General features: G+C 38.1%; 1 protein-coding gene across 1 annotated transcript; it reads left to right on the top strand.

Annotated features, from left to right (window-relative positions):
* The first annotated feature begins 760 nt into the window (after positions 1 to 760).
* LOC112560988 (E3 ubiquitin-protein ligase RNF19B-like) lies at positions 761 to 13,111 on the top strand. The gene is made up of 10 exons (XM_025233088.1): positions 761 to 973; positions 1,595 to 2,320; positions 2,649 to 2,842; positions 2,955 to 3,096; positions 3,341 to 3,503; positions 4,219 to 4,327; positions 5,208 to 5,363; positions 5,979 to 6,204; positions 6,408 to 6,563; positions 6,865 to 13,111. Exons 2-10 carry the CDS (start codon positions 1,629 to 1,631, stop codon positions 7,793 to 7,795), a joined length of 2,769 nt encoding a protein of 922 aa, XP_025088873.1. The 5' UTR covers positions 761 to 973; positions 1,595 to 1,628; the 3' UTR covers positions 7,796 to 13,111.
* Positions 13,112 to 13,343: the final 232 nt, after the last annotated feature.

Genomic DNA, 13,343 nt, shown 5'->3' with positions numbered 1-13,343 from the left:
TCATGGGGAACTATTTCAGTTGAATGTAACGTGACGAGCAGTTACAAAAAAAAAATGGGAGGAGAGGGAGGGGCACATTTTTATCAAGTACAACAGTCTGTAGCTGTTATCCCTACTATAGTTATTACTACCCTTGAAAGGATCCAGTATATATCTGCTTGCCTCCAATGGTTACTATTTTTGGAACAGTCCATGGCTGATGCTACCTACACCTATTTGTCTGCTGGTACTCAGTCTGATAGTATCAACAGCTTCGCATCAAAACCTGCTGCTGTACAGTATGGATCGAGTGCCTCGATCAGTCATTGTGCCTCTCCTGTCTACTGTACATGTTCAGACATTTGGTCCTGTGATTCGCCATAACAGATACCAAGGAGACACATTCAACATTCATGCAGTACCGTCACATTGGAGTTCAGAGCGTTTACATCTTTAATACAATTTTCCAAAAAGATACAAGCGGGGGGCGCCACACACACACAATAAAATATACTTGTTTCTAAAGCTTGATCGTCGTTAAGGAGATCAGCCATTTTGAAATCGAAACGGAAATGAGTAGGTCATCGGGGTCGACTTCGATGAAAGCACGGACAAAGTTCGTGATGATAGCGCTGTGATAATCCTTCAGAAAAACAGTTGCATTTTTTTTTTTTATCACTTTGGCAGCCATATTTATTTCGTTCAACTTTGGAACGAGTAAATTACTTCACATCATGGGGGAAAGGTGAAAACCGTATTGTGAATTTTCGATGGAATTATGTTTTGATGAACGTTTACTTTTTCCCTTTTGTTTCTTGCCGCATGTTGTTTGCGCATGTTTTCGAGTTTTGTATTTATAGACCAAGGTTCATCTATGACCTCACTTCCGGTAAGTTGTCCCAGCCATTTTCGGGCCCTAGGTTCTTATTTCTTGTACGGAAGGATTTATAGCCCTCAACACTTGAGAACAGATGTCCGTCCTTTTTAACTGCAGGTACGACTTATTATGAGCTTACGTTAATTTTCTTTTACAATATCCACAATTTCACTTGTTTAGAATATGAGTAAAATAAAATTAGTTGGACTCATTCCGTCTCAGTCTTAACACCGGAAAAGTGAACGCCCTTATACTAAACCCAGCTGTCGCTGCCTGTAGAAATTTAATGCCAGGAAACATCAGTGTGTTTTATAAAATTGTATAAAAAAATTTACACGATTCCTAGTCAAAGTATTCTTTTCGTTTTCTCCACAAGTATTAAGACGCTAATTTAGCGACCTTGGTCACCATTCCGTTTTCGGACTCGGGTTTTCAGCTTCCTGGCGCTAATAGGATATAACAAATAAAGTAATGATCTATATAGCAAACACTTGATAAAGTGAATAATTATGGTGAACAGCTCAGATTTTCTTTTTTGAAAAAAGGTAGTGCTGTAGAATATCTATTTTATGAAGAGCTGCAACTTCGTTGAAATTGTCTATTATCACTACTTTCATTGCATTCTACAAGTATCGTTTGTTTTATCACCAATCGTTTACAAAGTCTTGTGATTAGATTGAAGATTGTGATTTCTTATGGAACTAATGAAGTATTAAGACATTTTTTCTTTCTCTACAGGTCTTTAAGTAAATATGCCAAACAATTATAAGACATGAAAAAGAGGGATACTGAAATGGCTGCTGCATATTTGGGGGTGTCTGTTTCCAAAGGGTCAGAGCATCGTCACTCTGGCAATGCTGGTGCAACTGGAGGCTCTCCATTCTCAATCAGCCGATTTCTCTCATCTCGTAGTCGACGTCGCCAACACTCCAAGTCACGCATGAGCTTAGACTCTGAATCGACTCGATCAGAATCCAGCCTTGCTGCACACAATGTAGCCAGTACTTCTCTGCCAGCTTTTCACAGCAGCATAGCAGCACCCCCCTTGTCACGTAGTAACAATGCAACTGCCATCAATTCTGTCGTTAAAAACATGTCTGCAGGAGGTCCTCAGAGTGCCTCATCAGTTTCGTCCATTGTGTCCAAAAAGCAAGGCAATGGCATTGAAGGTCCCCATCGAGAGTGCCCAGTTTGTCTTACAGAACAAAGTGCGGACTGCTTCCCTCCCATACAAACCTGTCATCATCGTTCATGTGTGCAATGCCTGCGTCAGTACCTGCAGATTGAGATAAGTGAGTCCCGTGTCAACATTGCATGTCCAGAGTGCAATGAAAGATTCCATCCAAATGATATGCGTGCCATCTTGGAGGATGAGGTCCTTATGGGAAAGTATGAAGATTTTATGTTGAGACGTGTCTTGGCCATGGATCCTGATACACGATGGTGTCCTGCTCCAGACTGTGGGTGAGCCTCAGTTGCTGTCTTTCCACTACAACTTTAGGAGGGACCACAATGTCAGGACACAATTTGCAAATCAGAAAAAGGGGTTAGGGTTTAAATTTGATTTTTTTTTCCAGTTTCATGGTGTATAATTGTATCCAAAACAATCTATCACTGTGCCCTTGTTCTCTTAAAGTTTTTATATTTTCTTTGTTTAATGCTTTCAGAGAACTTTTTTCTAACATTAATAAATTATACTTTTTTCTTTGCTAGTTTCCATTCTTATTTTAATAGTCAGTAGTTCTTTTCCTGTAATAGTATAATCTTGAGACTTTTTTTTTTAATCTTACAGTTATGCAGTAATTGCTGCGGGCTGCGCAGGATGTCCCAAACTAAAATGTGAGCGAGAAGGGTGTGACACTTTTTTCTGCTACCACTGCAAACAGCGCTGGCATCCTAACCAAACCTGTGATGCTGCTCGTGCAGAACGCTCGCCAAACATTCGTTCAGCTTCTATTAGCTACAGCCATGAGTCCAATTCTCAAAGTAAGAAACTTTTCTGTATGAGCTAAACTATCTGATTTTATAGGGTGTAGCTTACATTTTGTTGTTTGTAAAAGATCTTCACATGGTGGTAATGTTGGCACATTTGCTGCAGATGAGATAAAACCTTGTCCAAGATGTGGGGCCTTCATTGTGAAGATGAATGATGGTTCATGTAATCACATGACATGTGCCGTGTGTGCTGCAGAGTTCTGCTGGCTTTGCATGAAGGAGATTTCAGATCTTCACTATCTAAGGTAGTCTTGAAAAAATTTTGTTCTTTTCTTTATATCAAAAACAATATTACACTCGCCAGAAACTATTTTGAATCAAAAGGAACCTTGATAGAAAACATTTTTCTTGAGACACAACATTTTTGATGTGGAATATTTTTCTGTAGGCAGGCATGCACTGTAAAAAATTTACTCGTCACTAGTAAGTATTGTCATTCTAGACACTCTTAAAGTAAGTATTATTACACATTGGCTATTTGATTTATAGTCCTTCAGGTTGCACTTTCTGGGGACGAAAACCTTGGAGCCGCAAAAAGAAGATCTTGTGGCAGCTGGGTACGCTGGTTGGGGCACCTGTAGGTATCACACTTGTTGCAGGAATTGCTGTACCAGCCATGATAATTGGCATTCCAGTTTGGGTGGGGCGCAAGGTGAGACAGCTGCTTAGTTAACTGTTAGATAATTATTTGTGTATGTGTGCTTTCATTTGTCAGGATTAATTAAGCCAGTTGTCTTGACATTGCTACCTTGTCACACATAAAGTAAGCTTAAAAAAAATTCATTTTAAATGATATAGGTGGAAAAAAAACCCAAACAAAAGATATAGTTCTAAAAGTGCAAAAATCAATATTTCCTATTTCCATCCTTCTTGACCACCTTTTTCTTTGCAAATTAGGTGTATAATGGTCTTTCAAAAAACATAAAATTATTTCTTTGTACAACATTCTCTGGTCTTGATATTTGTACCTTTGATATCAGTTCATCCATCTTTTTGTCTTAATTTGCCATTTCACTGGTTAAAGGAGGCTGTTCAAATTGAAAATGTGAAGCTAAACGTTTATGGAGTTTCCAGTGTAAATTGATCATGTTTTTTTGGGGGGGAGGGTAAGTGTTAAATGTACATAATGTTTATGAAATAATTGAGCCGATTTTTTTTTTTAAGCAAAGGCATCCTATCAGAATTAGAAATGTTAGTAACAGTAACTACTGCTCCCAAATGGCTTAATTGTGGAAAGGATTTATAAGCTCAGGTCGGAACATTGCGTGTTTTTATACTGCTCACTAACCTATTTGGTAGTCTTTCTTTGTACATTTGAGTCCTGTTGGTTTTTGTTATTTTAATATGTTCATCATTGTTGCCTACAGATTCATGCCCGGTACAGGCTTGCTTCAAGACATAAGCGAAACCTGGCTATAACAGGGGGAGTGGCAGCCTCCATATTAGCCTCTCCCATCATTGCTGGTTTGGCTGTTGGTAAGTCTTGGAGACTGTACTTAACAAATTATGAATTGCCTCTGATCTTATTTTAAGCATTTTTAAACTGCAATCACATGACTCAACCAGTACAAAGCAGCATTTAGATTCTGCAGCCAGTACTCGTAGAAATCTTTGTTTGGATAGCCATGATTACTTGGAGGATCTCAGCTGTTGATTTAAAACTCAAAAGCTGTCAGTTGAGGGACATACCTGTTACGGATTCTGCATATTTCTTACTGTCATTATCTGGTTGGACTTGGCTGCCTATAGTAATGATACCACTTAATTTGATTCTTTTTATAAAAATTATGAATTATTTTCTTTGAAAAAGTGGGACACATTAGTGCTTTCCTAAATTTTTGTGTCTTTGTTTGTTGTTCATGTTATAGCCTATTGCCATGTTTAATGAAGATGATGAATATTTGATCAGGATAAATATCATCAACATGACAGAGTATAACGTTTGTAAGTCATTGTAAGTGCTTCACCCTATCTAGGACACAATTTGTAAAATGTGAAACCCACTCCCCTTGTACTTTTATAAAACTGATACCCGTGCATATCTGGGTAGGCAGAGGGAGTTTTTCCACCACTGGCAAGAACTTTTGTTGAACAGCATAATGTGAAAAGTCATTTATTGTTTTTTGTAATCTTTAGTTCACAGATTAATCACTGTAACTCTTTACATCTGTTCATGAATAAATGTGAATGAATATGAATAAAGAATTGTATATGCTATTTTAGTTCACAGATTAATCACTGTAACTCTTTACATATGTTCATGAATAAATATGAATGAATACAAATAAAGAGTTGTATATGCTATATATTTGCAAAACATGATTATAGTATACAGTAACTTTTTTGTTTTTCACAGGTATTGGGGTCCCCATCTTGTTGGCTTATGTGTATGGTGTGGTACCCATCTCTCTTTGTCGAAGTGGTGGATGTGGTGTCACCACGACCAACACAGGTGGAGTCCGCTTTGAGTTTGATGAGGAAAATGAAGCTGCTGGACAAGGAAACTATGCAGGTGAGTGCCTGACAGTTTGCTGGCTTTCTTGCTTGTTGCTTCTTAACATATCACTGCATGGATTATCCAGATAAAATGATGATGTTTTTGCATGCTGTGATTTTTGTTTGTATGGTTGATATTCAAGTATGCTTTCTTAAGATTTATAATACCATATATAAGGCAAGGGATTTGACTGATAACATTTAAGTTAAAAGAACTTAAGGACCTACCTGATTGGTCCGAATAATTAACAGATTCTGGTAAATGGAAATAATATTTATTCGGTAAATTTCAGCATCTGAAACAGCTGTTTATTATCGAATTTTAAATTTGGCAATTTACACCTATAGTCAGCAAGTCCTGCAAAATCTCAGTTATGCGCGAATAATGTGTGATGTCTCAGCTGGTGGCATCGATAATGTGCCTCTGTAAGCATACAATGGCCAGAAGCTGGAGCAGTACATTGGGTTCATCAGACAAACTTTATTTGTCATGCTCTGGTTGTGAAGACAAGCGTAAAACACTGTTCTCTGTGATATGTGTCATCAGTCGAGTAGGCCTTTAAAGGAATGTTAAAACATCGCAAGTACACATTAAAAGACATTAACTGCACCATTCTTGTTTTTTTCTAAGGTGATAACCACAGCGAGACAATGCCACCTGTTGCCAACCCCAGCATTGCTCCAAGCATTGGTGATGCATCTCTAGGCATGACAAACAGCCTCAGTGCCAGTGGTAGTCATATGGATCGTGTTGGAGTGCTAAGAGATGCGGACAGCGATCGGGATTCTGCTTCCAATCGAGCCATAGCTGGTGCCAGTCTTAACGGGAGCCTTTGTGGTAGCACATACACTAACAAGTAAGGGGTAAAATACACATATGCAGAGATGTTTCTTGAATATTCCATTTCAGAATTTCTGCAGAACATTTTAGTTTTCGTGATAGTGACTTTTATTTTTGTAACTGACTTGTAATTGTGAAAGAAAAATGTGTTTGACAGCAGTGCTGTTTATTATTATGATGTAGAAAGGAGAATAATATATGCCTTTTTAATGTTACCAGACTAGAGGTGCAGGTTGATGTGGTAGCCAGTGGTGGGCCGCAAAAACGAGCCAGCTTTAGCAGTGAGTCGGCCAATTTCAGTCTGAGTGAGAGATCTGCCACGGTCTCCTTCGATGAAGTCAGCATGCGTGTTGCCTACTCTGATGGACAGGGCAGGTGAGTCTTTGATGGTTTTTAAATTTGGCCTGCTTTTTATGTCTTGTATCCATTGTACGAAGGAAAAAGATTGTGTGCATGATCCATGTGTCTTATATACATGGAATTGCAGATGGGTCTCTCTCTCTCTCATTCATGTGTGAACATGTTCATGTGGGTCAAAAGGTTTAGTAGTAACTTTTTGTGTATTCAGAAAAAAACTGTTAATTAGGTTTTGGTTGTTCATAACTTTTATTACAAACAGTTGCTCATCCTTGGAAAAAAGTTAATTTGGATAAACATAGAGGTGCTTGCATTGCAGGGACAATGGTGAGACCATTGCAAGTGCAGAGGGGAGTGAAGCTCGGGATGCTGACGTGCATACCATTGATAGTGCCGACTGGGTAAACAGTACACCATCAGGTGCTTCGGCTACTTCCCCACAAAGTCCCCATGCTCCCTGCCGAAGTGGCTTGGGGGAAGAGATCAAGCATGGCACCAAGTGTAAAAAGCTAACGCGCTTTGTAGATGATGTTGCTGAAATAACTGCCTCAGCTGCCTGTTGTAAACTGGAGGAGGTGGAATTCAGCAGAGTGGAGAGCCGATCTCGAGATAGGAGAAGCAGTGAGCAGTCCCCACTTCGAGAAGAACCTACTCTTGGCCCTAGCATGGGTTTCAAGGAAGGGCCACCAGTGAAAAGAAGTTGCAGCCAGGGTCGTAAAGAGGGGATAGCTGACCGCCCTAAGACAATTTGTCTGACAAAAGAGCAGCGACAAATTCCACAATCAGCCAGTCTTCTGCGAAAAAGTGCTGTTGCAGATGTTAATGATGCTGAGGAAATAAAACATGGTGGCTTGGAATCAGGTCCATCTGAAACAGGGGCGGGACTTTGTGGGACTCCATTAGAGAATGCTACATCACACGTGACCATTGGCAGGGACTCAGGTGATGCTGCTTTGCCTGAAGTGGACACTGACAAGCCGGTTGGCCCCTATCAGTCATCTGCAAGTACTGAAGATGCTAGTGAGCCTCAATTCCTGGGTAGCCGAGGTAGAAGCCTCAGCTGCTTTTCGTTACACAAAACTTCCCTGGAAGAAACTGCTGCGGCTGGTGAAACTCTTTCATCCTCAACAGGGTTGACTGGGGACAAAGAATGCTGTAGGCCACAGCAAGGAAGCATACGCAGGCACAGTTATGAACAGGCCCTTCAGCATGATCAGACAATGCCCATTTTGTTGAAATTGTCTCAGTGATGTCACAAATAAGCTTCTAAATGGTTTGATGTTTGTTGTCAGTGGACTCGTATACTACTGCTAGCCTGTGATCATTGATCATGACAAGATTTTCACTCCTGCAAACCCAAAGAAAAATAGACAAGAAATCATTACCATGCCAAATCAGCTTTTAGCCGAATGATAAATTATGCTTTTTTGAAAGAAGCAGGGAAAAACATCCTTGAGTGATCTTCCATTTCCTGTGATATCTTGGACCAGAAATTTTTCTTTAATTAACAAACATGGTATGTATTGAAGAAAAATTTTCATAACCATGTTATTAGCATTGTAAACATTACGTAAAGAAATGGTAGAAATGTAGTTAAATTTAAGATTGTCCTTAAATACTGACATAGTTTGTGAGTGGTGTGTGTGTGTGTGGATATATAATAAAATCAAATTATTTTTATGCTTTCTGCAGTCAGTGGAACTCGCAGAGCTTTTCTTTATTTCTTCATAAACAATGTCTAAACATGCACACATAGAAAATGATTTTTAGTTGTTCAGTTTGCCATATTTTTCTTGAATTCCTTATGCACATTTGTTGAGGTAATCTTAGGCTTGTGATATTTAACATTCTCAGTACCTTTGTTTTCATAGTACAGTTTTTAGTTTCACAAATTTGAGTCCTTAGGCTCTTGGTTTGCATCTCACAGAATACGAGAATAATTTTGAGATTTGTTCTTGCATACTCGTGTGCAACATTTTCGCAGCAGGGTCTTCAAGATGCTCTCTCTTTCTTTTTATGTACCTTCCAAGAATTTATGAGATGTACAATATTTTTTAGCCATGGATTTGGAAGGTGTCATTTAGATGTGCTAATTACCTTTGACTGTCAGCAATGCAAACAGATTTACAGAAAGAAATGGAGGTTTTTTTTCTTCCCCTTTGATATAACCATACAGAGTTCAATAGCACACACTTTCTATGCTGAGCACCTACTGTTTTCTAAATGTGCATGCATGTGAGCACCACTGTGTATTCATGTGTGCAATCACAGAACTCCATGAACCTGCAGTTAAAGAGCCATATGTAGACACAAAAGATGTAAATTGTACTAAACTTGTGACTTTATTTTTTTTTAGGATATACACTGTTCAGTTGAAAGATCCGATTTGTTCTTACTTGCTCTTTCGCATTTTCTTGTGTGTTATTTTGTTACTTTAGTTAAGTTAGAAGCTTAAATGACTACCAGATGTGATAACTTACAAAAGCATTCAGAAATGACTAAACATTTCCCCATCATGGTCTCCAGTTTAGCCAGTTGTCATATTATCTCCACATCCATCTAAATGTCTCTCAGTTTACAGTATGTTCAGCAGTACTTCCACACCTGTTCCTGAAGTATATTTGTGTGAAGATATATATATCTTGTATTTAACTTGTATGCTTCCTAACCATTCAATGTTGCCACATACTTTTGTGTTAATGTATTGAGAAATTTGTGAGTGGCTGTCAAGAGCACTTCAAAAATGAGCTTCAGGGTGATGTCCGGCCAGTCAGGTAGTACCTTCTTGTCACTCACTTATAGCCTGGATTTATATCAGACTATTTTTGAAGACTATTCAGTGATCATGTATACAGCCTTTACTAAATATTTGTTAGCTGTAATGTACAAACTCTGTTTTTGTCGACATTGAAGTGCAGGCCTGGAAAATAGCATTGGGAATATGTAATACTGATAATGTCCTTTATTTGTAAGGCCTTTTGGCTGCTTAGATGATTTTTTTCAGCCCCAGGAGGGTTACATTTATTCTGTATGTCTATATCAGACCAGCATTGGTGTGGTTCCGTTAAATAGTGGCTTTTTTTTTAAAGCATAGTCATTGCTTTTAGCAAGTGTTTCCCCTGTATTGAATTATAATTGCTTTCAGCTTAAGGTCTTTCCTTGATTTAGAGTCAAACTTACTGTATCTGTGACCTTGGAAGGTGACCAAGTCGAAGGAATGTTGCTGGGGCAGGGATTTAAAGAATGAATATTGATAGTTGTTTAGCCAGACGCTGGAGCAGGTCATGAAGTATTGATGACAGACTAGAAAAAAGGTAAAGGTCATCCTTAACCTTTTCAGGTTTATTGGGGTGAGGTGCTAGAAACCTTACTTTTCTTGGGGCTAGCTTTATGTGAGGGTCATGCCCATCTCTTCCTCGGTGTTTTACCTTTCCCAACCCTCTTTGCAGTCAGAACCCATTCCCACCAGCTGGCTCGACTTGGGGAAGTTTGCTGCACTAATCCGGAATTGAACCAACACGCTCACTGTTCGAACGTGCATGCTTTAAGCACTTGGCTATCTGCTTCCCCTAGTCTGCTGCAGTTCCTAAAAGAAAAAGAAAAGAAAATCGCATTATGTCATGAAATTGGACCCAGAAATGACTTTGTGGAAACCTTCCATTGAAGAACAACTTTGAATGATCATGGCTGCCAATATTCACAGAAATGAATATTTACTCATTTCAGAATTGCATTCTGGTAAAAAGTTGTTTAAGTGTTGTTACAAAGAAAGCTGAGAACTTACAGATGTTGCCTGCAGGTCGAGATAATGTTTTTGTGAAGACCATGAATTTGAGGTTACATGGACTTTTGGGCAGAGGCATTGTATGCCTTAGAAGGCATCTCCTTGCTCCTGTCCTTTTTCTTGCTCATTTGCTTCACTAGTTGCATTTTAAGTACTTTATGTTGGGGGAGGGGAAATGCCAATCTGTTTAGGGGTTTGTTGATAAAGCTATAGTACAAACTAATGCAGTTTCTGAAATGCATTCCTGCAGAGGTAGATAGAGGGAGCCTCTGTCAGGCGTAAGTGTGCTGAGCTGTTAACACACATTTGCTGCAGTCAGTGGCATATAAAATCAGTTTTTCATAAAACAGTATCATTTTATGACTTCTCATTGAATACTGTCTTTCAGTGGGTCTCTTATTGGACATATTAATTGAAGAACACATACTCAGTACGAAACTGTTTTCATATTGTTGTTATTAAAATTTACTCATTTGCTGCGATATAATTGCTTTTAGTATGTTGAAACTATCTGAATCTTTCTGTCCTTTCTCTTAGTATTTCAATAAGTGTCACCTTTTTTATTTGTGCAATAACAGGTATATGTACAGGTCAAGATGCACTTTATGCAGTTTAAAATTTCTAACCAATATTCAAGTTTATTCATGAGTGGTGGTGATTTTCGTTATCTGGAAATGTGATTGCTAATGCATTTGCTGCAATAAAAAAATGTCAAGTTAAACCTTCTGTTTAGTCTCAAGGGAACTATGCATGCACAGACATCCATTTATGCCCACACATGCTCGCAAGCAGAGATCTGCAGATGAAGATACTGTTGTAGGCAGTAATCTTTATTGAGAGTTGCATTGAAAAATGTGTTAGCTACAAAATTTCATTTTAGTTTTAAAATGGATGATGTAATTAATCTTCAGTGTGTCCTTTTATTCTCATATTTGTGCAATTAGCAGGGTGAAAGTTGATTTTCATGTGTACATCCCAGATGTTGAAGTTTCGGCTTCGTGTCTTTTTAGGTAGGAGGTAGTGATAGAAAACACTTTTAAGTTGAGTGTCTGAGCTTCTGTACTTTGTGTTGGAAGAAAACTAATTTTTGCGTTTATTATTATAGCACTTTAATAACAAATTCTGCATAAAGAGTGAGTATGGTTTGTGCAGGAAGCCATGTTTTGTATACTGAAGCTTAATCATGATATGTAAACTCATAACCATTGATTTAATTGACAGTGCTAGGAGTGGGCTATAGTTGCAGAGATGAAAAAGGATACTGGAGGCAAAGACATGCTTCCGTCCAGGAAGCCCTTTTTATACTGCTTTTTATGGGCCTAGAGTTGCTTTTCCTGAAAGATGATGGAGATGGAGATAGATCATTTCTGACTTTCTATGAACTGGATGTTTTACTACATCTATAATAATGGTCGTTAGCCATGTCTGTGTTGGTGTTCATGCTGAGAATGATAAACTTCATGCGTAGTTTGACAGGAACAACTGGAAATATTCTGTGGAGATGAATATTTTCTAGCTTGTTTGAATTTCACATTTCACAAAAGCTAAGTGTGACATTTAGTTGGTGGATCACCCTTTTTCTGAAATATGTGTTATTTTGCATTGAGTTACATTTTGTATCGCTATTGTAGTTCTTCATGCTCATCATTTGTTTCTAAAAATGTGGTAAACAGTCTGCCAGAGGGCAGGGCAGAAGTCTAAAAGCATTCCATATCATATAAGGTATTTATAATGCAAACATAAATTGTTGTTGTCTGTGTTATATTTGGTGGCATTGAGGTGAATCAGGCATTACATCTTCATAGAAATTATTTTAAATGCAATAAAAGTAATGTCTTTTATCTATTGGACTTGTAAGTTTTTATCTTGAAGATAATTTTGTGCAATTTCTTTTTGTGTGATCAAAATACTATATAGTGCTTTTCCTAGAACACATGCCATGAACATCTAATGCCATGGAGTAGAAATCCTTGGATTTGATTAAGTGATAAAAGCTTCTTTGCATGAAATGTTAATCTTGTTAATCTGTTCAAAACAGTAACTGGCTTTAGTTTATTTTGCAACAAAATATGTTATGAACCCCTCCATGTCTCTGCCTTTAAACTGAGCACAAAGCTACCTAAAGCTATATATATTACATAACTGTGCATCCTTTATTGTCTTTTGTGAAAAACAATTTTAGTAATTCTGATGTATAATCATGGCTACTTTATACATATTTGTACTGGTTTTCTAGATGTAAACTGATTTTGCAATGCATGACGCACAGTTATCTTGAAAACATGTTATTTCGGTCTGATGACTTGTAATAAGAGAGAACCAGAAGTATGGAAATAAACGTTCTTGGAATGTAGGATATCACCCTGACATTAGGGCCCACAAGTCCCAAGTGAACATTTAGGGAAAAGCTGTTTAGATCTGCATGTCTATTGCTTGGTACAAACGGTACTGTAAAGTCTCAGTGTGTAGCTCACATGCACAGTTTAGTCTTGAGATTGGCTGTCTTGCCAGAGTTTGCTCTTGTGAGTCCTGCACATTATGTGTTCTTGGATGCATTCCTGATTATATTTCCACAGTCACATGGGAGATTTGAAACAATGATTTTGGAAAGAGAGATACAGGTTAAGTTGCAATGCTTAAGGACAAATATCCTTTTCATCTGTATGCTAGGCTTACTGGCAGATAACTGTTGCCTGTTTTATTGTACTGTTTGTTTCAGAACTTGATCATATTTTTATGTCTGTGCTAGTTGCAAAATAATAAAATCCCTTTGTGGGTGAAATTGCTGTTTACTGATACATGCAGTACAAATGATGAGTGATTTGTAGCAAAGAGGAATGTTAGCACTTTCTTGCCAACAGATACAAGTTTTGATTTCATAAAGTGGTAACAAGACTGCAAATGACTTATACACAGGTGCTGAACTCCTGCCCTTCTCTGGCATTTTCACACAAAGAAGTTATTCATTCTTCCATCAGGGAGGAGGGGTATATTTGCTTTATCGTGTACTGATT

This window comes from Pomacea canaliculata, linkage group LG4, assembly GCF_003073045.1.
Source record: "Pomacea canaliculata isolate SZHN2017 linkage group LG4, ASM307304v1, whole genome shotgun sequence".
NCBI lineage: Eukaryota > Metazoa > Mollusca > Gastropoda > Architaenioglossa > Ampullariidae > Pomacea > Pomacea canaliculata.
The sequence above is the reverse complement of the archived record's forward strand: the minus strand, read 5'-3'. Positions and strand labels throughout refer to the sequence as shown.

What these genes read in the sequence shown, in the direction of transcription:
- LOC112560988 (XM_025233088.1), top strand. Translation starts at nt 1,629, where the DNA reads ATGAAAAAGAGGGATACTGAAATGGCTGCTGCATATTTGGGGGTGTCT. An exon ending in TCAGATCTTCACTATCTAAG is followed by an intron (nt 3,097 to 3,340) that starts GTAGTCTTGAAA and finishes TTTGATTTATAG; the next exon opens with TCCTTCAGGTTGCACTTTCT. An exon ending in CATTGCTGGTTTGGCTGTTG is followed by an intron (nt 4,328 to 5,207) that starts GTAAGTCTTGGA and finishes TGTTTTTCACAG; the next exon opens with GTATTGGGGTCCCCATCTTG.